A 27,607-nucleotide genomic window follows, 5' to 3' on the forward strand; every position below is an offset into this window, starting at 1 on the left:
TTTGGAGACCAAACTGCACACAGTACTCCAGGTGCGGTCTCACCAGGGCCCGGTACAACTGTAGAAGGACCTCTTTGCTCCTATACTCAACTCCTCTTGTTATGAAGGCCAACATTCCATTGGCTTTCTTCACTGCCTGCTGTACCTGCATGCTTCCTTTCATTGACTGATGCACTAGGACACCCAGATCTCGTTGAACTCCTCCTAACTTGACACCATTCAGATAATAATCTGCCTTTCTATTCTTACTTCCAAAGTGAATAACCTCACACTTATCTACATTAAACTGCATCTGCCATGTATCCGCCCACTCACACAACCTGTCCAAGTCACCCTGCAGCCTTATTGCATCTTCCTCACAATTCACACTACCCCCCAGTTTAGTATCATCTGCAAATTTGCTAATGGTACTTTTAATCCCTTCGTCTAACTCAGCACTTTGATCAACACATACCAATGACCATCCCATCAAGTTCTGTTTATTTTCTTTCTTTTGTGCTAAAATTACTTAGACATTTTTGCCACCCAGTTAGATGAAAATGGAAGTTAGGCTAACACAGCTGATTGAACTGCTGGTAGGGTGAGAAACCCAGGTTTGATCCTGAGTTCGGGTGCTGTTTGTGTGGAGTTTGCACATTATTTGTGACCATGCAGGTTTTGGTGCTCCTGTTTCCTCTAACATCCCAAAGACCCGTGGATGGGTAGGTAAAATGCCATCATCTTGCAGTTAAAGAAACTGAAATGACTTGGAATATAGAGTGGATTCATGCAGCATCAGCAGATTTAAGGGATTTTAGGATTTTGCTTTAGAAGAGGCAACTGTCTGCTCATTTGGTTTGGTAAACATGGTCGTACATGCTCATGCCTAACGCTTTTTCCTTATGTGCTTTCTCCAAGTGCTTCGGCATAGTGATACCTGTACTGAACTGTATACAAAAATGAATTTCACTGTACCTCGGTACATGTGACAATAAAGTACAATTGATGCAATCACATAACTTCCAATATAATCCGTGAAAAAAAGTTCCAATTTGCTTTCACTATTTAAATTTTTCTCTACGGAATTCTCTACTGGATTTCTTTGATGATTCCCCTAAATGCAAGGCCTCCAATCTGCTATGAACCAGGATAGTCAGATGAATTACAAAAGTGAAACCATTATTTTCAAATATTTAACAAAGTCTTAAATATGCACATTTCCAATGACTACATCGTCACCTAATTTCCAACAACAAGACAACCAATTTCTACTGATGACACAAAATGCTGGAGTAACTCAGAGGGACAGGCAGCATCTCTGGATAGAAGGAATGGGTGACTTTTCGGGTCAAGACTGCCAGTCTGAAGTAGGGTCTTGACCCGAAATGTCACCCATTCCTTTTATCCAGAGATGCGGCCTGACCCGCTGAGTTACTCCAGCATTTTGTATCCATCTTTGGTGTAAACCAGCATCTGCAGTTCCTTCCTGCACATTCTACCTTTTTTTCCCTCCATTTCTCCTTCTCCACACTGTAGTTGAGGAGAAATTTTAAAAAAGACCAGTTAATTTCAGCTCCTTTTTTTATTGCTGGGATTTTTTTAATTCAATGCATTCGCTCCCCTCTGCCTCATCTCACCAGCACTGGGGAAACCAATGAAATGATGTTTTCCAATTGCAAGGTAAAGTACAGTGGAGTTCCCAGGAGTTGGTACTAGGAACATTGTTTTCCTTTCTGTATATTAATGACTTGAGCATACAGGGCAAGACAATGTCAAACCTGCACCTGACAAGAAAATTTAGAGGCCTGGTGAATTGTGAGAAGGCTGTTAACAGACTTCAAGAAGATTTGGGCAGAAAGGTGATAAAAGGCATTTTAATACTCAGAAATTCCAGTGCTACATTTGACTAGAAAGAACTGTACGAGGCAATAACCATAAAGAGATACAACTCAAAGGAATATCATAACAGATATTTCGCTTTGCTGGTCTATGGTTCATTGAAAGTGGCAATGCAAATTCAGAAGTATAGTAAACACTGGGCTTTATAACTAGGTACAAGAGAAAGGGACTCATGATGAGCCTTTATGAACATTAATTCAGCTACAATTAGAGTATAGTTTCTTGTCCAATTCAGAGTATCACAATTTTCAGAAATAAGTTATTTTAAAGTAGGAATACAGGAAATATTTACAAAAAAGATTTCAATGATGAGATCTTGAGTCATGCATAGAAACTAGTAAAGCTGGTGATTTTTTTGTGATCCAGAAAAGGATTTTAAAAGTACTTTAAAAACTAACAGAGGTATTTAAAACAAAGTATTAGACAGCAGAGAGGAAATATTGGCAGGAAGGTAAAGAATTAAGAACACAAATTAAGGTAATTGGTAGAAGAACCAAAACTAACACCAGGAAAATATTTTTAGGCAGCAACTAGTTCAAGTTTGGAATATATTGCCTGAAGTAGTAGTTGGGGGCAGATTAAGTTGTAGAATTCAAAATTAAGCTGGATCAGTATCTGAAAGAAAATAATTTGTGAGACTGTAGGAAGAAAGGAGAGAGATGGGACAAGCTGAAATGCTCTTAGATGGAGCCAGTATGAACTCGGCAGGCTGAATGGCCTCCTTTCATTCCATGGTTCTGCTACCAAGTTGAGAAACAAAATTAGAGTAGAATAGCAAATGGTTAGAGGGTAAAAAAAAATGGTTGCATGAAAAATAGAATAATGTGATGCTCTCCTTTAGTTTGTTTCTCCACAAGCATGCTTGACCAGAATAAAGATACTCAGACAGGCAGCTAGATAAAATTAGCTACTGACCTTGATGCCAGACTGCTGTTGACAATCCAGGCAGGAGATGTGAAAGAAAGATTTTTAAGAGGTTAATGAACAGCTACATTCGTAAAACATTTACTGTTGCAGCATGCACACGGCAAATTGTTACATAAATAATGCTTACACGAATGCATAGCATTATCACCAATAATAATTAAAAGGACTATTCCAATTAGCCAACACCTTTACAGTTGTAAATTCTACATCAAATATTAGTCAGAAATATTTCAGATAAAAAAACTATGCAAAGTGATTTTCTTGACAATTTAAAAAAAATCCAACTCCTTAACTACAAATCTTAACTCGTATTACATGGACACAGCTACTTTCTTACAAGCATCAGGTTCATTACCAACCTGCACAACCGTAATCCTGCCTCAGCATCAAAACACTACGGATATCTCTTCCACTACTATTTTTCTAATTGTGTTTTGCACTAAGTCTTGTTTTTGCTTTTTTTTCCAAAATGTTGCCCTATTTATCAAAAGGAGATCATTGAGCTCACACTTAATCATGCGACATGCTCCTAAGTAATACAAATAAGTTGGTGTTCGACAACCAAGATCTTTCACTGGCGTGAAGTAGTCAGAACAAATGTTGAAGCAGGTCTCTTACATGGTTCAGCAACTCATTGTCTGAATTTGATATGTACAGAATACACAGCCGGTATAAATATTAAAATGCCTTCAAGGAATGAAAAGGCATTTTTAAAGCAGGAAGCACATTGCTCCAAACATGTTTGATTACAAAAGGTCTACTCCATATCTGGGGGCTTTGCAGCACTCCATGAAGGCGTTTAGTATCTACTGGAAATAGCCGATACTTTCAGTGAGTTACGCTCATTAAGAACCCACAATTTTTGGTATGCTTGCTGTCTTTATTTGGAATCACATCTTCTATTGAGTCTGCATTGGGCTTAGATCCCGATCACACTGATACAGAAACTGCTCTGCTAGAGAGAATGTGAACTGTGACTCTCACAAACATAGTGGGCAGTCTGTGACTGTATCTCATCCATTTCCTGCATCTCCGCTCTCCTCCTGGAGCAAGAACAGACTTTCACCCAACTAGCCACCGTACTCCATAGGACTTCACAATTCCTGCCAGCTCCAACAAGATTTCCACCACTAGACATATTTTCCCCTCGAAGGCAGACACAAATTGCAGGAGTAACTCAGCTTCAGACTGAAGAGGGGTCTCGACCCGAAACATCACCCATTTCTTCTCTCCAGAGATGCTGCCTGTTGTTCCAGCATTTTGTGTCTCCTTCGATTTAAACTTTAAACCAGCATCTGCAGTTCTTTCCTACATATTTTCCCCTCCCCAGCCCTTTCAGCATTTGCATTAAAAAAAATGTATGCAGATGTTCCAATCAATTTATGCATGTCCTACTGTGCAGGATTAAAAAAATTAATGGCACCAACATAATTTTTAACCCCCCCCCCCAGTATACACAAAATCCATGTAATATCTCAAGAATAAGTCAAAACCAACCTGCATTTCTTAACCAAACATAACCCTTTGCAAACAATTTTCCTACCTAGCATTCTGATGCTTACAAACACAACTTACCAGAACATTAACACTAAATCACACAATTCAGATTCTTTATAAAGGGGGCACTAGCATGCACTCTGAGACGATAGCCTACAATCATGGGCTGGACTGCCATACACTCTGTGGCCACCGATTAGAGAATTTCAATGGCAGCACTCAAATATATATTCCTCTTCTATTCCTCATCCTGGAATCTCTTTTTGCCATACAGGTGGCTTGAATTGTTCCTCTTAACTATCCATCACTCTTACATCGAGTTTTTTAATTTCAGGCTGTCAGCAGATGTCGCAGTCCCAGTCCCAGGAAGCGGAGGACAATTTTTTTTGGCATTTTCTGATCATCACTGTGGAATTATCTTCCTCAATCCCCATAATTAGAAGACAGAAGAAAATCTCCTGGTAAAAAGTAAAGCTGCGGAAAACTATGAGATAAGGATCTTGGACCGGACTGTTTTGGGTTACATCAAGAAAAAATGCACAATTAAAGCAGAAAACCCCTGACGGGTGATGGATAGTTTACAATTCACAAGGGAACCATAGACTGTGATAAACCTTCCCATGCTAACTTATCTATAAGCAATGAGCACATTGGAGCAGGCTGGGTCTAATTGACAAGATAACAAACAAGAAACATGAGCTAGGGAGCCAGTGAAGAACTCATCATACAGCCTATAAACTTTGTACAGTGGTGATAATGAGTGGGAGCTATGAAAACTTACACCACAGTTGAGTTAGTTGTCAACCTAGTCAGTCAAACTTAAAGCAGTAGATTCAGCTCAAATTCTATGTCTGAAATATCATTGTGCACAGCAATGATCAGAGTGGTCCAAGTGATGTGTGATAGTGACAATAGAATTTGCAGGAGGTGTAACTGACAACAGAATCGTTATTTATTTAAGGAACCCTAATTGATCTCCTGGTTGTAAATTGTGAAGTCAACCTTCTACAAAGGGAAGAGGTTTGACATAGAAAACATAGAAAATAGGTGCATGAGGAGGCCATTCGGCCTTTCGAGCCAGCACCTCCATTCATTGTGATCATGGCTGATCATCCACAATCAGTAACCTGTGTCCAATTTCTCCCCATATCAATAGACAATAGGTGCAGGAGTAGGACATTCGGCCCCTCGAGCCAGCACCACCATTCAATATGATCATGGCTGATCATTCTCAATCAGTACCCCGTTCCTGCCTTCTCCCCATACTGCTATCCTTAAGAGGTCTATCTAGCTCTCTCTTGAAAGCATTCAGAGAATTGGCCTCCACTACCTTCTGAGGCAGAGAATTCCACAGATTTACAACTCTCTGAGTGAAAAAAATTTCCTCATCTCCGTTCTAAATGGCTTACCCCTTATTCTTAAACTGTGGCCCCTGGTTCTGGACTCCCCCAACATTGGGAACATGTTTCCTGCCTCTAACGTGTCCAACCCCTTAATAATCTTATATGTTTCGATAAGATCCCCTCTCATTCTTCTAAATTCCAGCCTTTAAAAAGACTCTTCATACATTACATCCACCAGCTTAGATCTAGACATTTTAAATGTATTACATCACAAGAGGGTGCAGTTAGGCCAGAAGGAAAATATAGGTTCCATGTCCGGTCCTCCACAGATATTTTTCTTCAGAAGATTCAGATGAGGATTACGATAATGATGTTTTTGGACGAAGAATAAACATGCACATTGAGATGGTTGGAGCTCTGCTGGTCTGCCCGAAAATCAGTATGTGATGTCTAAACAAACTGGGAAGTCAGGCTCCAAATTTACATTGAGAATAATCTCAAAAAGCAACACATAATTCTAACATACAGACTACAATATCTTCCATTATGGTGCAGGTTTGAACTTGATGTGTCTCCGCTCAATTATGCACAAGGAGAGCAAAGCAATAATTAATATACATATTAAATATCACAACAGATATATACAGGACATACAATTTTTTTGTTATTTTGTTACTTAACTAACCTCCCCAATCTATGGTTTTACGATTTTAGATCCTATTTAGAAAAAACCCCTCCTTATTTTAAAAGATGCAATGAGAAAGACTGCCTTTTGTTTTAAGAAAATGTTATAATAATAATAGAAATTGCAAAATAATGGTAAGATTCTTTTCTCATTGTCCAAGGCTGAAATTTACAAGTCGTCCTTAAATACAGGAGAGGTGCCGGAAGACTGGAGGGTGGCAAATGTTGTACCTCTTTTCAAGAAGGGCTGCATGGAAAATGCTGGGAACTATAGGCCGGTGAGCTGAACATCTGTAGTTGGTAAGTTACTGGAAAGTATTCTGAGGGATAGGATATACAAGCATTTGGATGGGCAAGGGCTGATCAGGGATAGTCAGCATGGTTTTGTACGTGAGAGTTCATGTCTCACAAATCTCATCGATTTTTTTGAAGACATGACCAAAAACGTTGATGAAGGCAGAGCTGTGGATGTTGTGTACATGGAATTCAGTAAGGCGTTCGACAAGGTTCCGCATGGTAGGCTGCTCTGGAAGGTTAGATCGCATGGGTTCGAAGGAGAGATAGCTGAATGGATAGCAAATTGGCTCCATGAAAGGAAGCAGAGTGTAATGGTGGAAGGTTACTTCTCAGACTGGATGTCTGTGACTAATGGTGTGCTTCAGGGTTCGGTGCTGGGCCCGTTAGTTTATCATCTACATCAATGATTTGCATGAGAACATACAAGGCAAGATTAGCAAGTTTGCTGATGATACAAAAGTTAGTGGGTTTGCAGATAGTGAAGAAATGTGAGGTGTTGCATTTTGGGACGGCAAACAAGGGCAGGGCCTACATAGTAAATGGTAGGCTTCTGGGTAGTGTTGTAGAGCAGAGGAATCTAGGAGTACAGGTGCATGGTTCCTTGATGGTCGAGTGGCAGGTAGATAAGGTGGTCAAAAAGGCTTTTGACACTATGGCCTTCATCAGTCAGAGTATTGAGTATAGGAGTTGGGAGGTCATGTTGCAGGTGTACAAGAACGTTGGTGAGACCGCATTTAGAATATATTTGTTTTCAGTAAATAAATACAAAGCAAAATGTAATCGGAAAACTTATTTGATTCAATAAAAACAAATCACTTACTTCTCCATTTCTGCTATCTTTTTATCTTTGTCATTTTTTTCATTTTCCATTTCTTTTAAGATCTCAAGTAGTCTGTCTACTTCTGCTTGGCCTTTGTTCGCCTCCTCTCTGTACTGTGCCACCACCACCTCCAATTGCTGGATACGCTCATTGAGATCAGCACTGGCTCGTCCCTCGTTTGTCGTCTCCAGAGTCTGGAAGTAAAATTAAGAAAATGGTCAGATGAACATTGCATACAACCTATTTCAAGGCCAAAAAGTTTCAGTAGGTTTTGTGAGTATCTTGAATTTTTCTGAAATCTGCATCAGTTTCTTTAAAATTCATTAAGATGCAAAGTGCTGGAGATATTCAGGCTACATCTGTGGCTAGACGACCAGAATTAATATTTCAGATTAATGACATTTCATCATTACTTGTAAGTTATGTTTTTCCCTCTATAGATCATGCTAATTATTCTCTTCTGATTACCATACCATCCCGAAAGATGCTACCTGACCCACTGAGTTACTCCAGCACTTTGCGTCTTTCTCCGATCTCTGCTGTTGCTTGACTGCCCTTTCTATATTTATAACCTTTTGAAGTCTGTTGTTCCCGCTTAATGCTGATCATAGCTCCAGGTTTTGTATCATTTTCATATTCTGAAGTTTTATTTAGCACACCTATGTAGTAAGAGACATATAGATCCAAAAAAAAACCCCACAATGAAACTAGAAGAACCACCAACTCTCTTCTTCAACCTGAAAACTATTTTCCATGACTTCACTTTCTATTCTTATGCCAGCTCAATATCAAAGGACATCAGTCTGAAGTAGGGTCTCCACCCAAAACGTCACCCATTCCTTCTCTCCAGAGATGCTGCCTGTCCCACTGAGTTACTCCAGTATTTTGTGTCTACCTTCATTATCAAAGCGATGAATGACTTTTATTATGACAATTTATAATGTAGAACTTTGTCAACCCTCTTTTGAAAAACCATATGATGGCACACATTGAATTTCCTTCAATCTTCTCTGCAAGTCATCCATTAAATTAGTTCAACACAGTTTGCCTTCAACAAGCCAGAGCTAGCATTCCTTTATTATATTACATTTTTCGATTTTCATCTGATTATGATTCTAAAAACTTACTTACCATCAAAGTAAAACATGTGCTTTAGTAATCTGAAGCACAAATCTATTGGTTTAATACATGGCTTGTCCTCACACTTTCTTGAACCCATGTTGTGACATTTGCCATTTTCCATCCTTTGGATCAAAGGAGGATTGAAAGATTATGGCAAGCCTCAGCAGTGAACTATTCTCTACCCTCCTGCAGCAACCTTGCTATAGCATTAGAGTCCCAAGCTGCATACAACAATTCAACTGAAGGCTTGCTAAATTTTTGATATAGGTAAACCATTACTTTTACATGTTCTATGCCATGCCAGAAGACGGAGTACCTATATTCTTTTAGCCACTTTAAAAAATATTTATTTCCTTCAGACCACAATGACAAAGGGTATGAAAGAACACACCTTTGTACTTCACTGGACACAAGGAAAGTGTTAATTTGTTCAACCAGTCCTTGTCAATATTTGCTCTTAATGAGAGCAAATTATTTTTGATAACATCTGCCTATCCTTTTCTCAAATTCCTTTCATCCAACCTTGAATGCTAACACTGTTTCCATTTCAATTCCTAACCCCAAAAGTAAATTCCCAAAGATGCACAACTGTGTCAAGGTGTTCTCCCTAGCACAAGTTTGAGATCTCCTAAATTTGGTCTTGTGAAGTACGACTCCCTTTTCCCAACACCACATCTCCAAGAAACAATTTGGTTTTATCTACTATACAAATGCTTTTGTAATATGAATCACAATTCTATTGGTTTAAGAAAGAAGGCAAAGCCTGCTCATCAATTTTGCACATATTTCATTTGAGGATTGTCAAGCAGGGAATAATTTAAATCTGGAAGAACTTTTGGGGCCGTTGTGATTGGAATTGGGAGTGGGAAATGAGTGTCAGAAAGGCATTCTTAATTAGATTTGGGACTGTATTTTTGGCTTCAATGGAAGGATGGAAGTGATGAATAAGAAGGGTTGAGAAAGCAAAAACAAACCAAGAGGAGAAATTGTGCAACTGCTGGGATATGTTATCCTTTTTTCACCTGACTACACAACATCTGTTATGAAACACAACTGCTTTGTAAACACAGAACATGTTAATGGACAAAAACGAGCTCTGGTCATAGCATTTGAGTAAAAGAGGCTTAAGTGGCTTCAATAGATGGAAATAATAAAAATTCTCACAGCTGAGTAACCAAAGATGCAGTTAAATTTAATGGGCCTTTTATAATTGTATGAGAAGTTATTGCGGCCACTAAGACTGGCTGTCGCTCAAAGTACTGCTATAAATTATTCTGTAGTGTACTGACTCAGCATTCCCTCACTAGGCTGAAGCATGCAACACAACTGGTATCGATTGGAATAAACAAAGCTATAATAGTAATTACTTGTTGGGCAAAATAATCTGGGCTGACGTTTAACAATGCTAAATTATATGCAAGTTTTGCTATTTCCAGCCCTCGGGTGGTGTAGACAAACATTTATACACCCCTCCCTTAGCTGTGCCTACTAATAACACATGAAGAGGTGGAGGAAAGTTCTTTAAACCTTATTCATTCTTGAGCTTTTACTATTCATGCAGTATTATTGCCATACATCAACATCAGCATTGCTGGCAGCATGGCACGTTACATAAAACCAAGCAAGGCTGTTTTTATACAGCATTGACAGAAACACCCACATCTAGGTCTTAGTTTTGTAATTATTAAAATACAAGTTGAGTTTGCAATACTTTATCCCAAACATTACAATTCATACAAATAATGTTGCTCAAGATATTATTGAGCAAGGAACAGAATAAAACATTTTTAATGCACAATTCCCCAAATTTTACAAATGCACTATTTTGTTCGGCTGCCTGGCTAACAGTGAAGTTATGGATTTCCCTGCTGTAACTCCTCTAAACGGTCAATGGTAAAACTAAAACCAGCTATCCCATTCCACTAATTCCTCATTCAAAGGATAGAGTCCATTTCCTAATTTACCCTGAGCTCAGTTTCAAACCACATATCCCAAGCTTGCTTACATGAATATAGTGAATCTCCTTTCTACTGATTTCCATCCGCAAAACAATAACTCACACACCTGTTATCTTTGGACCCGACTTACCTGTGCTTTTCTCACTGAACTCTTGAGCTTCACCTTTCTGACTTACTTAAAGTAAATTCCCTGCATCTACTCAGAGATGTGTGCTGATTGTTTCAGTTCTCGTCTAAAGAGTTGTTCTTTCAGCTACTTAGATGTTGTTGATCATTGTGCTTCCACATTAACAGACCCCATTAATAGATCTTCTTTAATCACAGAGCCAAATATATTGTTTTCATTTCCTTTTCCTAACTTGTTCCTGCTGCTCAGGTGCAAATGAAACAAACGACAAGCCTGAAAAGACTGGCAATTCTTTGAAACGTGACCTTGCCTCTAACGTTAATTGATCTCAAAACACACAACTCTACAGTTTTCAGTGTTTTCAATCCATACCAAAAAAACAAGCCACAAATGCAAGTGGTGCACGTTAAAACAGCTTCAGATTATATTCCTATCACACCTTCGCAACATAATACGTGCTTAATTGTTCCCACATACTGAAATGAACATAGTACAAATGCTATATTGTTTAACACTGAAACTTTCAATGTCTCAATCCAAGCTCCAGATGATAGAGGATAGATTTTCAAGCAGGACTCGTCATCAAGTAGGTGAATTAACATTCACCTGTAAAGTCTCTCAATGTATATTAATTGATAGAATGTTTAGCAATACAGCAGGGAGACAGGCCCTTATGTCTATCAAGTCCACGCCGACTATTGATCACCCATTCACACTAATTCTACATGAACCCGCTTTTGTAATCCACTCCTGACACACTACGGCCCAGGTCTGAGAAGGTCGCGACCTGGTTTCCCACAGCTCACTGTTTGAATCTCTATAGTCAGGTGTCCGCCCTTGTTATAATAGTAAAATACATCTCAAAATCAAAAAATCTACAAATGCTTGAAATCCAATGTAAATAACAAAATAGTGAAAACACTCAGCAGGTAAGGTAGCATCTGTGAATCTGTTAACATTTCAGGATTTGAAATGGAAAATACTTTATGAGAATTGGAAAACTGAAAAAACAAATCCACTTTACATTACATGAAGGGATGGATAGGACAAATGGGATATCTCTGACAAGGTGAGGACAAATTTGCGCTTGGGTTTCATCAGCACTCCACAATGTGATATCTGTGTTTTGTTGCGGACTTTTGCTGTGATAAACAGACCTTTGTTTGCCATGATAAACAGAGGTCTGCGTGTGAACAGTACTACTGAGATATGATGTTAATTGTTGAGGCATCTGCCACTTCTGAAAGTAATATATCACAAAAACGTGAATATCTTAGCTGTTAGAATCACTCCGTTAAGGCATGCAATCTGCTTGATGAATCAGGATAGGTGAATAACCTACACTAACTATGCATGAATGGGAACATATTGCATTTTTAAACTTTTAAGCACGCAAATCTTAACACAAGCTGAATGCCTACAGATCTTGTATGATCGGCCCTGGAACAAATTCTTATAGATCCCCACTTTCTATTTCATTTTTGCATTTCTATTCATGTGCAGTTGGATTTTCAGGGTCTTGAATGTAAAATGACACCGAGACAAGATGAAATGTTTCAATATGGATTTACCTTGCGTAGCTGTTCTAATTTAGTGCATTCCTCCTTCTTTTGCTCAAGAGCCATCTCCAGTGTTTTTAGCTTGGAATCCTTCTTCAATCCAGATGATGCCAAAGACGAGGCATGATCTTTGAGGTCTAGTAACACTGACTATAGCATTAAATAAATTATAACTTTAGTTAGTATGAAAATGTTTAAAATTTCCATTAACATTATGTATATTATTGTACGTTCTCCCTGTGACCATATGTGGTTTCTCCGGGTGCTCCGGTTTCCTCCCACATTCCAAAGAAGTGCAGGCTTGTATGTTACTTCACATCTGTAAATTGTCCCAAGTATGTAGGATAGAACTCGTATACGGGTGATCGTGGCTGGCACAGACCAAGGGCCTGTTTCCAGTGTATTTCTGAACTAAATGATATTGTCCAGCTTGTAGCACAACCTACACTTGCTTTCACACTTAATCATCAGATCACAACCACACCATTTCCATGTGGCTTTTCTTCACATTTAATTCTGAAGGATCCTCAATAATCGGTCCTGAGCCTGCACATCTCAAACTTGTCTACTAACTTTCAATAAATTGTTACTGGTGCTTCACGAATGACGACTTAATTCCACATTGGCATTTGCATAAAGATCAACAACATACAAGAGGATCCAGGAAAGAAATTATAGTAATTAGAGTGAATAGTCAAACTGGACAGTTCTACAATGCCAGATATTATAGAGCCAAAATCAGTCACTGATATATCAGACACATGGGAATATGAGAAGATATTAGATGACAGTATGAGAAGATAACTAAAAACAGGAAATGTTAAAACTACTAAAAATGGAAAATTATAAATAATAAAAATTTTAAGTAATAACAGATATTCATTTCTGTAAATTAGTATTCAGATTGAGATGGCTTTTACACCTGGTTCCAGTTGCAATCTGAATGCTTTAATTAGATCATTGCATAGTAGGCATGATTTTATCTGCATTCCTCAGAGAATAGTCAGATTTCATAAAACTTTCTAATTTACCTCACCTGGAACACTGTTTATTACTTACCTCCTTTTCCGAGAGATCTCCTTGGAGACCAATGACTCTTTCTTTAATTTCTTTTAACTCTTTCTTGTAGCTATCCATTTCTTCTTGTTTTTCTCTTTCATCCCTGTCTCTTTGGTCTTTAAGCCGTTCAATTATTCTCTCCTTTTAACAAAGTAATGCAATTAATCAAAGAAAATTGTAATAACATTGCATCATGTTAACTCGTGGTAATCAATAGGACAAAATTAATTAACAGGAATCTCCATTGGTGGAGAATGTTGTTTGTTCTCAGTACTTATGGATGCTTAAGAGAGTTGTGAATCTGTGGAATTCTCTGCCACAGAAGGCAGTGGAGGTCAATTCACTGGATGTTTTCAAGAGACTTAGATAGAGTTCTTAGGGCTAACAGAATCAAGGGATATGGGGGAAAAAGCAGGAACAAGGTACTGATTTTTGATGATCACCCATGGTCATATTGAATGGCCTACTCCTGCACCAATTTTCCTTGGTTCTATACAGAAGATCTAAAAACATAGAAACTCAACCCAAACTAAACTGAATTGAACTGAATTGTACAAAGTCTGGATAATCTGGAACTCTACTTCATTAAATGTAGTCTTTCCACATATCCTTTGTATCACATCACCTCCCAGTAATCTCAGACCTTAATTTTTCAATCCATCCATCTATTGTGGAACGGAGTTCCAAATTTTCACTATGCATTACACCAGTAAATGAATTCCAATTTCCTTCCTATATGTCCAAGCTCCAAAAAAAATTTAGCTAATGGGTATCAAATCATCGCCATAATTTTACATAATTCCAGTTAATCACCCATCAGTTTTCTAAACTCGAAAATTTACTAAGCGAAGATTCAACCCATCCTCATAATATTTTTGCAATAACCTTCATGAGAATAGTACAAAGATGGTTCTTGCTCTGGTTTATAGACAGAGTTGGTCAGCAAGGTTAGTGGCAACTACACAATGGCCTGGGTGATGGTTCAGATCAGCTGCCATACGAAACTTCAGGATAACCCTAGGTGTTCAACAGTTGCAATGTTTGCCGATGGTGGATTATGAACTAGACTCTAGATGCACAGCAGCACTAGGATTACCTCGTGGAGTGTAACAGGATGAAAGCAAGACATCTAACTATCATGATACGTGCTGTGCAACACAGAAAAATGAAAAACACATTAAAGAAAAATAAAGATGGCTACATCCAGATGAACAGTAAATTTGGGATATTGCTCTACGTCTTGCATTGTGTAATTTGTGTATCTTGGCACCCAAAATCTTACGTAACTCTCATAGTTAAGAAATCATTCCAAATTTTCTATCTCTGATCCCATGTGCTTAAATTCACCCTTCTATAAAGTGAATCCCATTGCTATTGTTTACCCACTTACAATATGTTCAGTTCTTTGTAACTTCTTACACAAATTATCAGCAGCGCCTTTAATAATTGTGCAGAAAAACAAAATGGTTATGCTAATTTTTAATGCTGAATTAATATTCCTAGTGCATTTAAAGACGACAATTGTTTATTGCATTACAATTAATATTTCCATTAGTGCAGTTCGCTCAACTATACCTGCTGTACACTGAAGCAGACAAATATTTCCTGAAGCACCAAAATACAATAATTCCCCGTTGCTGCACCTTTTCAACCAGAACATATAATCTTTCTTCATAAAAGTTTTGGTTATGCACATTGTTACCCCAATATATTCTATAAATTGAAAGTACAGTTACAGGCCCTTCGGCCCAAAGCTCTCCATGCCAACCAGGTTCTGTGATAATCCAAAGCACCATATTCCTTGTGATCCAACTTCTGAACTATCCTACCATGCAGAACCTCTAAAGTCCATAAAGACAACGTCCACTGTCCTGTCCTTGTCAATTGTCTTGAAGGCCACTTCAAAAAATCAATACATTTGTGAGATGTGATTTCTTATGAATGAAGGCCTGCCGACTATCCCCAAGCAGCCCTTGTAAGCTATACCAATAAGATACTCTGTCATTGGACCTTAACAGACAAAAACATATAAACACATTCAGGAAGCATGTATGAATTGTACTTATCAACAAGCATCAATCCAAGCTTCCCAATCTATAATCTGTAGTCAATTAGTGCACTTTTTGCAAATACAGTGATTCAGATATTCAAGATGCATCAATCTAAAACAACTTATATAATCCCAAAGTGTAAGCAATATGCTGATTGCAACTTCACATAGATATAAACTAAAAAAGCACAATTCCATTTGCATGATATTCTGGATAAAACACACTATATAAAGGATTAAGATTAATTTTTAATGAAATCCACAAACAATTAAACATTCATTAATTTAGGAAGAGTTGCAATAGATTCATCTTCAGGTATGTGTGAAGCAATTAAACATCCATTAATTTAGGAAGAGTTTCAATAGATTCATTTTCATGTATATGTAAAAGTGAAGTTTTGATTAATCAATGTGCTGGGATTTAGGTTCTCAATGGAGAGCTGTGCACAGGGCTATGTTGAAAGAATCAGTGTCATACGGGGGCAGATAGTCTGTAAGCTGTGACACCAGCGGATTTGCTCCATTGTATTTTTCATTTTTATTACTTTAATTAACAGACACTTGTTTTAACATAATGTCAGGGACCAGATCAATTGCTGCAGGAATTCAAGGAAATGCAAGCCAGAAATGGGTCATTTTGAATGAATAAGTTTATTGGCCAAGTATGTGCATAGACAAGGAATGTGCCTTATATATCCTCTAGCTTTCATGAAAAAAGAATAAATTCATTGAATTCAATCCAGAAATACTTGAGTAAATATCCTTGTTAATGTAAATAAAATTTAAAATGTGTTTGTAAATCTGTAGTCACAATAGGTGATGTGAAAAACCATACCACATTTTTAACATTATAAAAGTAAACAATATAATTCAAGTGATGAATGCGATGAGAAGTTTGCTAGCATTTTTCACAAAAGGTTTTACAGCATGGCGGCACAGTGGTAGAGTTGCTGCTTTACAGCACCAGAGACCCGGGTTCAATCCTGACTGCGGGTGCTTGTCTGCACGGAGTTTGTACGTTCTCCCCGTGACCTGCGTGGATTTTCTCCGAGATCTTCAGTTTCCTCCCACACTCCAAAGACGTAGAGGTTTGTAGGTTAATTGGCTTGGTATAAGTGTAAATTGTCCCGTGTGTGTGTCGGGTAGTGTTAATGTGCGGGGATCACTGGTCGGCGCGGACTCGGTGGGCCAAATGGCCTGTTTCTGCACTGTATCACTAAACTAAAAACATGCACATTTCCTTTTAAGTATCTCAATTATTTCCCCTAGAGTCAGAGAGTCTCCACTTAGCACCTCTTGTTTCCATGGCAGAATTTGTGGGTTCCACAAAAACTGACAATGAAGCTATCAAATTATCGTAACATCTCCTCCAGAACTATCCAGCTCTTTGTGAATCTCAAGAAGGATCTCAACCAGAAATGTCACCTATCCTTGTTCTCCAGAGACGCTGCCTGACCTGCTGAGTTACTCCAGCACTCCGTGCCTGTGTTCCATCATAAAATCCGATCTGTTTCACTCCACAAAAGGAAATCTACTGTCTGTGGTGGTTGATGTATTGGTTGCCATTTGTGACAGCACACTGTCATCGATTTGGTTGAATGGTGAATGATTCAGTTAAAGGGATGGCAATAAATGATGGTGAAGAATTCAACAACCACAACAAAACCATATCCAAAACTAATGTACTGATACAAGCAATGGGGCTTAACAAAGATTCCTAAATATTAAAATCCTAGGTAAAGGCAGTTATGTAATAGGCAACATTCATAAACTCTCACTTACGTAAGGATTCTTTATGCCTACTGATGCCCACGTGGTCTCTGTGCGGGGCTCCCATATGGTTTCCACGTCGAGTGTTTACCCATGCACAATAACACTTCCATTTCCAACTAGAGTAACATCCAACTTACGCAAGGGTCTGCGGGACAAAACTCTTACGCGAGTTGGGGAGCACCTGTCCAATGTTAACCAGCATGTATTTGGACAGGTTTTCACTTCTACCCGATCTTGAGGGGATGGGGAAAGAGGAGGAAAAACAGGGCTGCATTCCAGCCAAGTTTTCCATAGAAAATGTACAAAAGGAAATTCAATTGATATAAGATATGATGTTATGAAATAATTATTTTAAAAATCAGTAGAAGTTTCAGTTACTGTGAAAAAAAATTCAAAGTTGATTTGGACTGATTTAATAATTTGATCAACAAACTATGGGTAGGTAGTTGATAGAACCTTTCTATTATTATACGTTAACATGTGGTTTCTATATTATGAAGGCCTTTGGGAAATGTTAGCGTATGGGTTTTCAAAAAAAAGGCATGGCACAGGAAGTAAGATTAATGTGAACAGGAAGCACATATCACATGCAAGATTTTACAAATACGTAATTCTATTTAGTGATTCTGGAAAGTTTTACAATATCCATAAATTCTCAACTCTAGAAATCCTGCCAAGAGTACTCTGCAAATGGTATTTATACATAACAACATGGAATGGATAATTATTTTCTCTGTATATACTATATCAATGTGAGAAAAATACCATCTCTGCTTTCCAACTTGAAGATATGTTTAAAAATGGAGAACTCACTTAGTGAATAATCCTTTATAGAAATATTTCTGATACCATTTCCACAATATACTGAAGCAACCCAGTCAGCTCCAGCAATGTTAATTACTAAAATAATCTATCTATCTATAAATTACTAAAATAATCATTCTTGTTTGTCCCGTTGTGTTTGTATGTCCCTACGGATCGGTAGGGTTGCTCGGCCCGGCACAGCCCCGGGGGACACTCCCCCGCCAGCCACCGCATCCTGTCCACAGCCCCGGGGGACACTCCCCGCCCGCCAATGGGTGCAAGGATCGGTTGGGTTGCTGGGCCCGGCACAGCCCTGGGGGACACTCCCCGCCAGCCACCGCGTGTCCACAGCCCCAGGGGACGTTTCACACCCGCCAACTGGTACACGGATCGGAGGAGTTGCTGGGCCCCGGGGGACACTGCCCGCCCGCCACCGCATCCCACCCAAGGCCTCAGGGGACACTCCCCGCCCGGCAACGGGTCCACGGATCGATAGAGTTGCTGGGCCTGAAGGAGAGCTTTCCACCCAACGGTTCCGGTCCCAAACCTCTCCTGTATTGGTGCAGTACCCTCTCCTCCTCCTCCCCCCTCTCCTCCTCCACCCCCTCTCCTCCTCCTCCCCACTCCATCCCCCCGAACCCCCCTTATCCCTCCCCTCCCCCCAATCACCCACTCCATCCCCCCTCACCCACTCCATCCCTCCTCAACCACCCCTTATCACCCCCTCCGTCCCTCAGCTGCACCTGCAGGACCGCCCGCAGCAGAGATTTGCACCCAACGGGTGCACACCCGTCTAGTTACTAATAAGAAAGCCGACATCTTATTTCAGACATGCATAACTCACCTTCTCTCCAAGAGCTTCCTCAAGGGTAGTTAGGGCAGTATCTGTATTGGTGGTGTCAGTCTGCAATGATCTAACACGTTCCTTTAAACTGTTCATTTGCCTCTCTTTGTCCCTCAGTTGTTCCTGGAGGTTCTCAATCTGCAAGTAAAAAAAAACCAAATTAACAGTGTGAAAAAAACATGAATGTGAAATGATTCATGTATCCGAGTGAGTTAAACGTTAATCACACCCTTCAGGGACTCAAACCATACTTCCCAGTCACATTAAAGCCAATTGAATGTATTGTCATTAATAGTGACCAAGTGGTCTCTACATTGGAAAAACCAAACACAGATTGCCTGAAAGCTTTGCAAAACGGAATGCTTTCCATCTGCAAGTTACACTGTCTTCCAATTGCCTGTCACTTTGAGTCTCCAACCCACGACACCTCTCCTATTCTGCTCAACAAAAGTTCAACATAAGCTTGATGAAGAGCATCTCATCTTTTGTTCTGGCAATTGCAACATTCAGGATTCAATATTGAATGCAACAATTCAGATATCCAGCCTTTCCTGCTTATGAACCAGCCAGTTTTGAAGTAAAATCATCCACCTGCAACACCAGGTCATTTTTTCCCCCACTCTGTACAGATTCTTTCTGACCTATTGAGTATATCCAGCATTCTCCTTCACTTCAGATTTCCAGCAACTTTTGGGTTCCACATCTCATAGTTCCAGCATTATTTGATTATATTTGCCCCTGTCTGTATTCCACCTTATTCATGTTCCTCTCTATGCACACTTCCAGGTGAATTAGCTATGATTAACAACATTCATCACCCTCTCTTAGATGGCACCACCTGGATTGTCTTGTTCTCCACCTTGTCATTAACATGCAATAAATGGCTTTCTCTGAAATCTACTGATGTGAGGATTTATATTTGGATCAAAGGAGACATATTGTACATCTCATCTATAATGTATGGTTAACATGAATATCTGCAGCAAAAATCCAGTTGTAAAGAATCAAGATCATTTCGTCGCTAAATGAACTGGGACCTGACGAAATTCTTACTTGCTTTATTGGCACAATAATGCAACAACACAAATAAATATATTTATATTGAATAAATAATCAATAATACAATGTTATCCGTAATACTCGGTAACATAACCCTAATAGCGCAAACCAAAGTACTTGATATCTAAATGCAATTTTGTTCTGCTTATTTCAATAATCAGTTATTCTCCTGTGGAATGTGTCAGTTGGATGCCTGAATGTTTTTGCAGGTCATGAGATTTCATTCAGATGCATTTGTACAGAATCATGTTTGCTTCCCACATTTTTGTTGTTGAAAGACTGGAGCGACTAGGCTTGTATACACTGGGATTTAGAAGGATGAGAGGGGATGTTATTAAAACATATAAGATTATTAAGGGATTGGACACGTTAGAGGCAGGAAACATGTTCCCAATGTTGGGGGAGTCCAGAACCAGGGGCCACAGTTTAAGAATAAGGGGTACGCCATTTAGAACGAAGATGAAGAAAAGCTTTTTCAGTCAGTGTTGTAAATCTGCCTCAGAAGGCAGTGGAGGCCAATTCTCTGGATGCTTTCAAGAGAGAGCTAGATAGAGTTAAAGATAGCAGAGTCAGGGGGTATGGGAAGAAGGCAGGAGCAGGGTACTGATTGTGAATGATCAGCCATGATCACATTGAATGGCGGTGCTGGCTCGAAGGGCCGAATGACCTACTCCTGCACCTATTGTCTATTGTCTATTTTTGCTCTGGCAGTAATCCTTGTCATTTGATAAAGAGATGGAGTCAAACTGTTGGCATGTTTGAAAAAAGTTTAGTAAAAACTTGTTTCTGCTTTTGAAGCTGATTTCCCAAGATCTTAAATTTCAGAGAACAATGATCTGAATCTTTTTTCTTTTATTACTCCTGAAACAAATAAAAAGGATTTGATAATTTGAAAGTAAGCTAGAGTATTACTGCGAAACTGTTAAAAAGATTTTCTATTACACTAGAAAAAATTCACCTCCTTTCATCTAAAAATGAACTATATTTATACGCCGGTTCTTAGATTTTTGAGCCATAATAAGCTGGGTTTTATCTACTCTATGCTTTAATAGCAAAAAATGTCAACTGCTGTACATACTTCAAAAAATACATATCTAATTAAAAATATATATTTTTAAGATAACACAAAATGTGCATTTTATATGCTGACAATCCAGATTTCCAGGTGAAATGTCAAAATTATTGTTTTAATCATTTATATTTCAAAGTCTTCCATTACCTTCTAGAACCTGAGAAGTGTTACCAATTGGATTCAGTATTTGACAACATTCAGCTCCAAAACAAACAGACAACGAATCACATTTACAACTTTTTCATCTCATTTTGAAAGAAGCTGGCAGTTAAATTATCCCTGCAACTTTTAGAAAAAATGTCAGATACCATTTCAAGTGCCCTCAAATCCTATATTATTGGTCTCCAGACTAACATTGAAATAATTGTTTCTTCGTTTTCCTCGAATAGTTTTTTTCCCAAAACATGCATCTTATCTAATTTACTTCCAATTGTAACATCTATTAGCAATACAAACAATAAACACAAGGCCTCACTTAAACAAATGGTAAAGCAAATAAAAGGAAGTACTTCAGTCACAGTTGAGCTGTATACCATCTGGGCAAAATAATTTAATTTTATTAAAATAACCAAATGTCAGCACTAGTTAATAAACACTTTCACATGGACACTGCTAATTTAATCTCCTAGACAAGGTGCTGCCTTATAGAGCATGTAAGTAATAACTTGCCATTCTTTTATGTTTTGGTGCTATTGCAAGAAACTAGCTGTATGGAGGTATGAGGAATTGAAGCAGCTGGAATTTTGCGTCAAACACAAAGTGCAGGAATAACTCAATGGGTCAGGCAGCATCTCTAGAGCAATGTCAAAATATGTTTGCTTTGAAAGTAGGAATGCTATTGTTAAAGAAAGAACAACACAAGAAACTGCCGACGTTGGTATTCCAAAAAGTCACAATTGCTCGAGTAACAAAGTGAGAGAGGCAGCATCTCTGGAGAACATGGATAGGTGACATTTTGGATCAAAGCTTAGTTTAGAAAAGGCACAACATTCACACAACAAAATTCATTTGCATGTTTTACTTTACAAACAACATGTTTAAATGTTTATCGTTCACAGAAGTCAAACAATCTAAACATGGTCTTTATCCCTATTCTGATTCTCCATATACTCTACACAAGTCAGACTATCCAGTTACATAAATGTATTCTAAATTAAGCAGTGGAGAATAGAAAGCTTCCTGATGGCATAACTCATCTCTATCTGGTCAATATCACAACATTTAGCTTCGAAGGCCATGGGCACTGAGTGTGGAGAAGGCAGGGCAGGGAAGCAGAATGAATCCATCTTGATCTCCATTAGCTATCTCCGAAAAGTTAATAGGAAAGCCTAAGGCTACCTCATCTAAGAGCTCCACACTGCTGCATATCTATCAGTGGCTAGGACGAACAGTCAGCACTAACTCACCAATGCACCCAAGTACAAAACTCTGAGAGATAATTTTCATTCAATTAGATTTTCAGTGTGAAACAAAGTATACCAGAGCATTCATTTAGTTTAGAGATACAGCGTAGAAACAGGCCCTTCGGCCCACCCAGTCCACACCAACCAGCGATCCCCACATACTAACACTATCCTACACACACTATGGACAATTTTACAATTGTACCAAGCAAACCTACAAACCTGTACGTCTTTGGAGTGTGGGAGGAAACCGAAGATCTGAGAAAATCCATGCAGGTTACGGGGAGAATGTACAAACTTCGTACAGACTGCACCCGTAGTTAGGATCGAACCTGGGTTTCTGGCACTGCAAGGCAGTAGCTCTACTGTTATGCCACCATGCTGCCTTTCAATTTTATTCTTTCACTTAATTTTAAAAACTTGTGTTCAAAGTGGAAGGTTTCATTCATTTTTGTGGGACTGGATTTCACTTTGTTATAAACTAATTAGCTATCTAAATCTCCTTTCAAAATAATTAATTGACATTTATGAAACTAAAAGCTATCTGTCATTCCCATCATATTACGCAATATATGATTTACTTTTCGATGGCAAGCTGATTTAATGCATTTCTCAGGTATCACAAAATGCTGGAGTAACTCAGCGGGTCAGGCAGCATCTCAGGAGAGAATGAATGGGTGACATTTCAGGTCAAGACCCTTCTTCAGACTGATGTCAGGGGAGGGGGCGGGACAAAGAAAGGATGGAGTTGGAGACAGGAAGACAGTGAGAGAACTGGGAAGGGGGAGGGGAAAGAGAGGGACAGAGGAGCTATCTGAAGTTAGAGAAATCAATGTTCATACCGCTGGAGTAATGCATTTCTCATTTCTTTTCATCCAAAATAATAATGCAGCTAATTGGCAGATTTCCCATCTGAAGCCCCATCAACAGTAATTGTCCACATTATTGTGATGCAATTAGTGCTTTAGTTGATGCCTTTTGTTTTGAACTGTTCCTGGAGTATATTGTTCAACACTTTGAAAAAGATCTCCATGAACCAAGATTCTTGAAGCATAAATAAACATCATTTTGGCTCAAAATTCATAACAGCATAGTTTGTCACAGTTATTCCATTGAGTACAAATGCCTGGCTTACATACATATGAACAAACATTTGGGAGACTGGCAGGATGGCTTTGCCTGGTTTCCTGATTGGAAACTTTCTTTGCAGCAATATTTGAATGGTTGAGTTCAAAGCGCTGGTTTATCTACACATTACTCGTAGTTGGTCTGTTTTTATTAAATACATCGCCAGGCAGCCACATTTCTGACATGAATTGTTCAAGTTGATTTCAAGTTATTTCTCAGGCAAAAATTAATGGAGGACTACAGATTTTTATTCCACTCAAATCCTGGCGTGGAAGGTTGTTTTATTATGCATACTTAAACCTTTTGAGATTATGGTTAACCTCTTACTTAGCAAAATAGTAACATGACAGTTTCGAGGTAGTAGGGTAAACAAATGTGCGCTTGGACATCAGCTTCATGCTTTGTAAATCGGCAACTTTAGCAAAGGGTCTGCATGTAATCCATCTAAATATGTTGAGAAGGGGTGCAATAGAGTGTGGAAGCTTCAAAACAAAATGTATAAAGTGACAAAGTAGATGGCAAATAAACTATGTGAGAAAGCATGAAATTAAACGCTTCAGTGGGAAAAATAGAAAACCAGTGCACTTAAAAAATAACCACAAAAGATGGATAAATATTCTATTACAGTGGGAATTAGGTGTGTTGCACTCTCAATCATAAATAGTATTTTAGCCTTTCTTGCAGAGGATCGGATAGAAGAGTGGAAATTGCTACTCAGCAGCGAGGAAGGAGCACATCAGCAGTAAAATGTTTGGTTCTGATCCTCACAAGTCCTGAATTGAGGGGACTGTTTCAAGAGTTCAGACTGTAAATTAAGCTTCTTTTGGCTGTAGTTTAGCACAAGAAGAGGTGATCACATTGCAACATATCAAATTCTGAGAGGGGTTGTGGATAAAAGCAGAGATGGAGGCATACAGCACAAAGGCAGCCCAGGAGGTCAGAGGTGAGCATCAAAGACCTGCTCACAATAGTCCTCGTGTAATACCATTTTTAAAAATTCGCCTCCCGTCCCCTCAGCTGATCCAGATTCCACCACTCACCTACACATTAATGACACTTTACAGTGGTCAATTAACCTTCCCATCTGCATGACTTTGAAATATAGGGGGAGACTGATCAAAAAATGAATTAATGCATGGCAAGGAAGTCCAGGGCAGTGGGAAAAAGGGTCACTGACACAGGGTAAAGTCTCAATTTTTTTAAGGAAGGCGGAGGTAAAAAAATTATTTACAACATTTGAGGATTTGGAATGTTCAGCTCTAGTAACCCGAGGGTGCTTAATGATATCAATATATCTTCAGTGGATCACGGCGTAGGAGGATCAGTCAAATTGAAAGACTAATGTGCAGCATAAAGTCACAGCAATTCCTCAGCACTTATGCCTGGAGAATCCATCAGCAGAACCTGTGCCAGAACATCTGCATTGTTTTACATGAAGGTAAATGATGAAGGGGGCAAGGTAGACATTGAATAATGTAGATATTTTAGTTACACACGTTCAGTTAATTTTATTGCTTAGAAATATTTAAGTGCTTTAACAATTTAAATTTACAATACATACACTGAAGAGTACAGCACAGGAACAGGCCCTTCAGCCCACAATGTCCAATCCAAACATGATGCCAGGTTAAACTAATCTCCTCTGCATGCATGTGATCTGTACCCCTCCATACCCATGTGCCTATCCACATGCCCCTGGCTTATCTGCCCACCCTAGCAACCCAGCAGCACATTCGTGACATCCACCACTCTCTGTGAAAAAAATCTGTCCCACAAGTGTCCTTTAGATTTTGCCCCTCTCACCTTAAAGCTATTTTAATTGATTTTTAATATTTTTGAGATGTTTTCAAATGTTTCTGAAACATTTGGTTTTAACAGGTTTAGGTGCAGTTGTAGCCTGCAAAGTTTTTCTTTGGCTGTTTTCTGGATGAGGCTTGTTTTGCAGCAGTCCCATAAGCAACAGCACCATCCCCAACACCCATCTCTGTTCACATTTTGTTATTTATGCTGGCCAGGTCCTGCTGTCTGTCAGGGTCCTGGCATTAACAATTTGACTAGATTGAGTGATCAAGTCGATGAAAAAAAAAGTTTGTACTTACACAGTACAGCAATTTGCCACTTACCAGGAGTCTTTTTCTAAAATAGGAATCATATTGCAAGCTCTTTCCAAAAAAGAATCAAGTTGTGACACGGCAACCTTGCCGAAAAAATGATCACGACTGCATTTGCAGGAAGAGGAATGACTTGACAAAATATATGCTTGCTTGTGAACAGAACATAATCAGATGGTCTGGCTCAGCAATGGTGTACTATAGTTGCTTCTTAAAAAAAACCATACAGAGCAAGTCATTTATCTTGACTTCAGACATCATATGTCCCAAGGCAAAAATCTGGCACAGTTGGAAAAACAGAAGCCCAACTCATCTTATTTCAGAATGTGCTGGCAATCTAAAGCTGAAGATGAAAGACAACCCTTTAGGATGATAACTTGTGATGACTGGGACTGCATAGAGATTTTAGGAGCTGATGAAAAGGGAAGGGCATAGTGGGTGAAGACCAGGATAAGGAGGGCAAGGGGGATAACACTAAAAGAAGGGGGAAGATTATGCAAGGGCCGAGAGTAAAGACACATGGAAGAGGGAGCGAGAGATCTCCTTTTCATTATCTTCCTATCCGGCATCTCCATTTCTTCCCCTTGCCTTCCCCCTAATTCACATTTGGCCTCTTTCTCTTCTCTGAGGGTCTCAGTTCAGTCTGGCTCTGCTGTCAAAACCATGGCAAATAATGAGAAACACTCCAAGGACATACAGGTATGTGGGTTAATTGGCTTGGTGTATGTATAAAATTGGCCCTCGTAGGATAGTGTTAATGTGCGGAGATCGCTGGTCGGTGCGGACTCGGTGGGTCGAAGGGCCTGTTTCCACTCTGTATCTCTAAACTAAAAACTAGTCAAACCCAGGCTCGTCCCAGATCCACAGTTAGCTCCTCCCTCTTTCACTATTCATATAGAACAACTTACTTCCTTTTGCATGAATTTAGCAATGTTGGTAATCAGGCTATTTGATCATAAACAACTTACTTCCTTTTGCATGAATTTAGCAATGTTGGTAATCAGGCTATTTGATCACAAATGGTCAACATTATGGGATAAATGACACTGAGAAATGCTTATCAGGTCAGGTGGCAGTTGGAGAAAAAAAACCCAGAATTACTGCTATATGTTGAAGACAATAAAAACTCTGTTCCTTTTACCCACAAATGTGCCTAATCTGTTTGTTTCTAGTATTAACTTCATTGGGAGGGAAAAGTAAATGAAAGATTCTTAACTTGAGCAGAAAAATACCTTACAGGAATATCTATATTATATCAAGTGGTGAAGGAAAGATAATTAATTTCATGCTGATACCATTAAACACGAGAACTGCTCAGTCACAAAGATTTACATTGCTGCATTGTTGTACATCTTTTGATGGCTCAATTTGTGGGTGTAATCTGCAGAAAGGAACTATGCCTGTGAAATCTAAAAGGTCCCAAGAAAATTTCAGAGACTGCAGCTGATATTAAGTTGTGAAAGCAAGCAATTGCATTTGTCTTTTTAAATCTTCGTTGGGCAAAACGATGCAAATTGACCTCAAATATCAAACAGAGCAACATAATTTAACATAAACATACAGTGAAGCAGCCTGGGAACCAATTCTAATGTTCATTTAACTCCTGACATATGACGTTCTAGAACGTGATGCTTGATGGAGTGGAAGAAACAGATTCCAGTGGTTTTCAAAAGAAAATGTAATATCTTTAAACAAAAAAGGGGGGGGGGGGGGAAGAGAAGAAAAATGCTGGGTTGAAGGAGAAGCACAAGAAATTGAGGCAATGTGAGGTTTTTAAAGTCCCAGATGAAGCAATGCCAAATGCTTCTTGAAGGCTATACTAATTGTTTAATCCAAAGAAATTAATGTGCTTGGTGATAGAAAAATAATTTAGGTTTAAGGTGAAGGGGAAACGATTTAATAGGAATCTGAGGAGTAGCTTTTTCACACAAAGGATGATGGATGTATGGAACAATCTGCCAGAGGAGGTAGTTGAGGCAGGGACTATCCAAAAATTTAAGAAACAGTTAGATAAGGTACATGGATAGGACAGGTTTGGAGGGATATGGACCAAACGCGGGCAGGTGGGACTAGTGTAGCTGGGGCATGTTGG

General features: G+C 38.9%; 1 protein-coding gene across 3 annotated transcripts in view; it reads right to left on the reverse strand.

Moving 5' to 3' along the window:
* Positions 1-27,607, reverse strand: part of LOC144603518 (ELKS/Rab6-interacting/CAST family member 1-like) — a 422,464-nt gene that overhangs the window by 348,652 nt on the left and 46,205 nt on the right. For all 3 annotated transcript variants that reach the window (XM_078416811.1, XM_078416813.1, XM_078416812.1), the window contains exons 9-12: positions 18,743-18,880; positions 13,272-13,412; positions 12,225-12,362; positions 7,447-7,640 (exon numbers count right to left, since the gene is read on the reverse strand). In XM_078416811.1, the coding sequence (XP_078272937.1) occupies positions 7,447-7,640; positions 12,225-12,362; positions 13,272-13,412; positions 18,743-18,880 (611 nt within the window). The remainder of the gene's footprint in view (positions 1-7,446; positions 7,641-12,224; positions 12,363-13,271; positions 13,413-18,742; positions 18,881-27,607) is intronic.

Source organism: Rhinoraja longicauda, chromosome 20 (genome assembly GCF_053455715.1).
Source record: "Rhinoraja longicauda isolate Sanriku21f chromosome 20, sRhiLon1.1, whole genome shotgun sequence".
NCBI classification, from domain to species: Eukaryota; Metazoa; Chordata; class Chondrichthyes; order Rajiformes; family Arhynchobatidae; genus Rhinoraja; species Rhinoraja longicauda.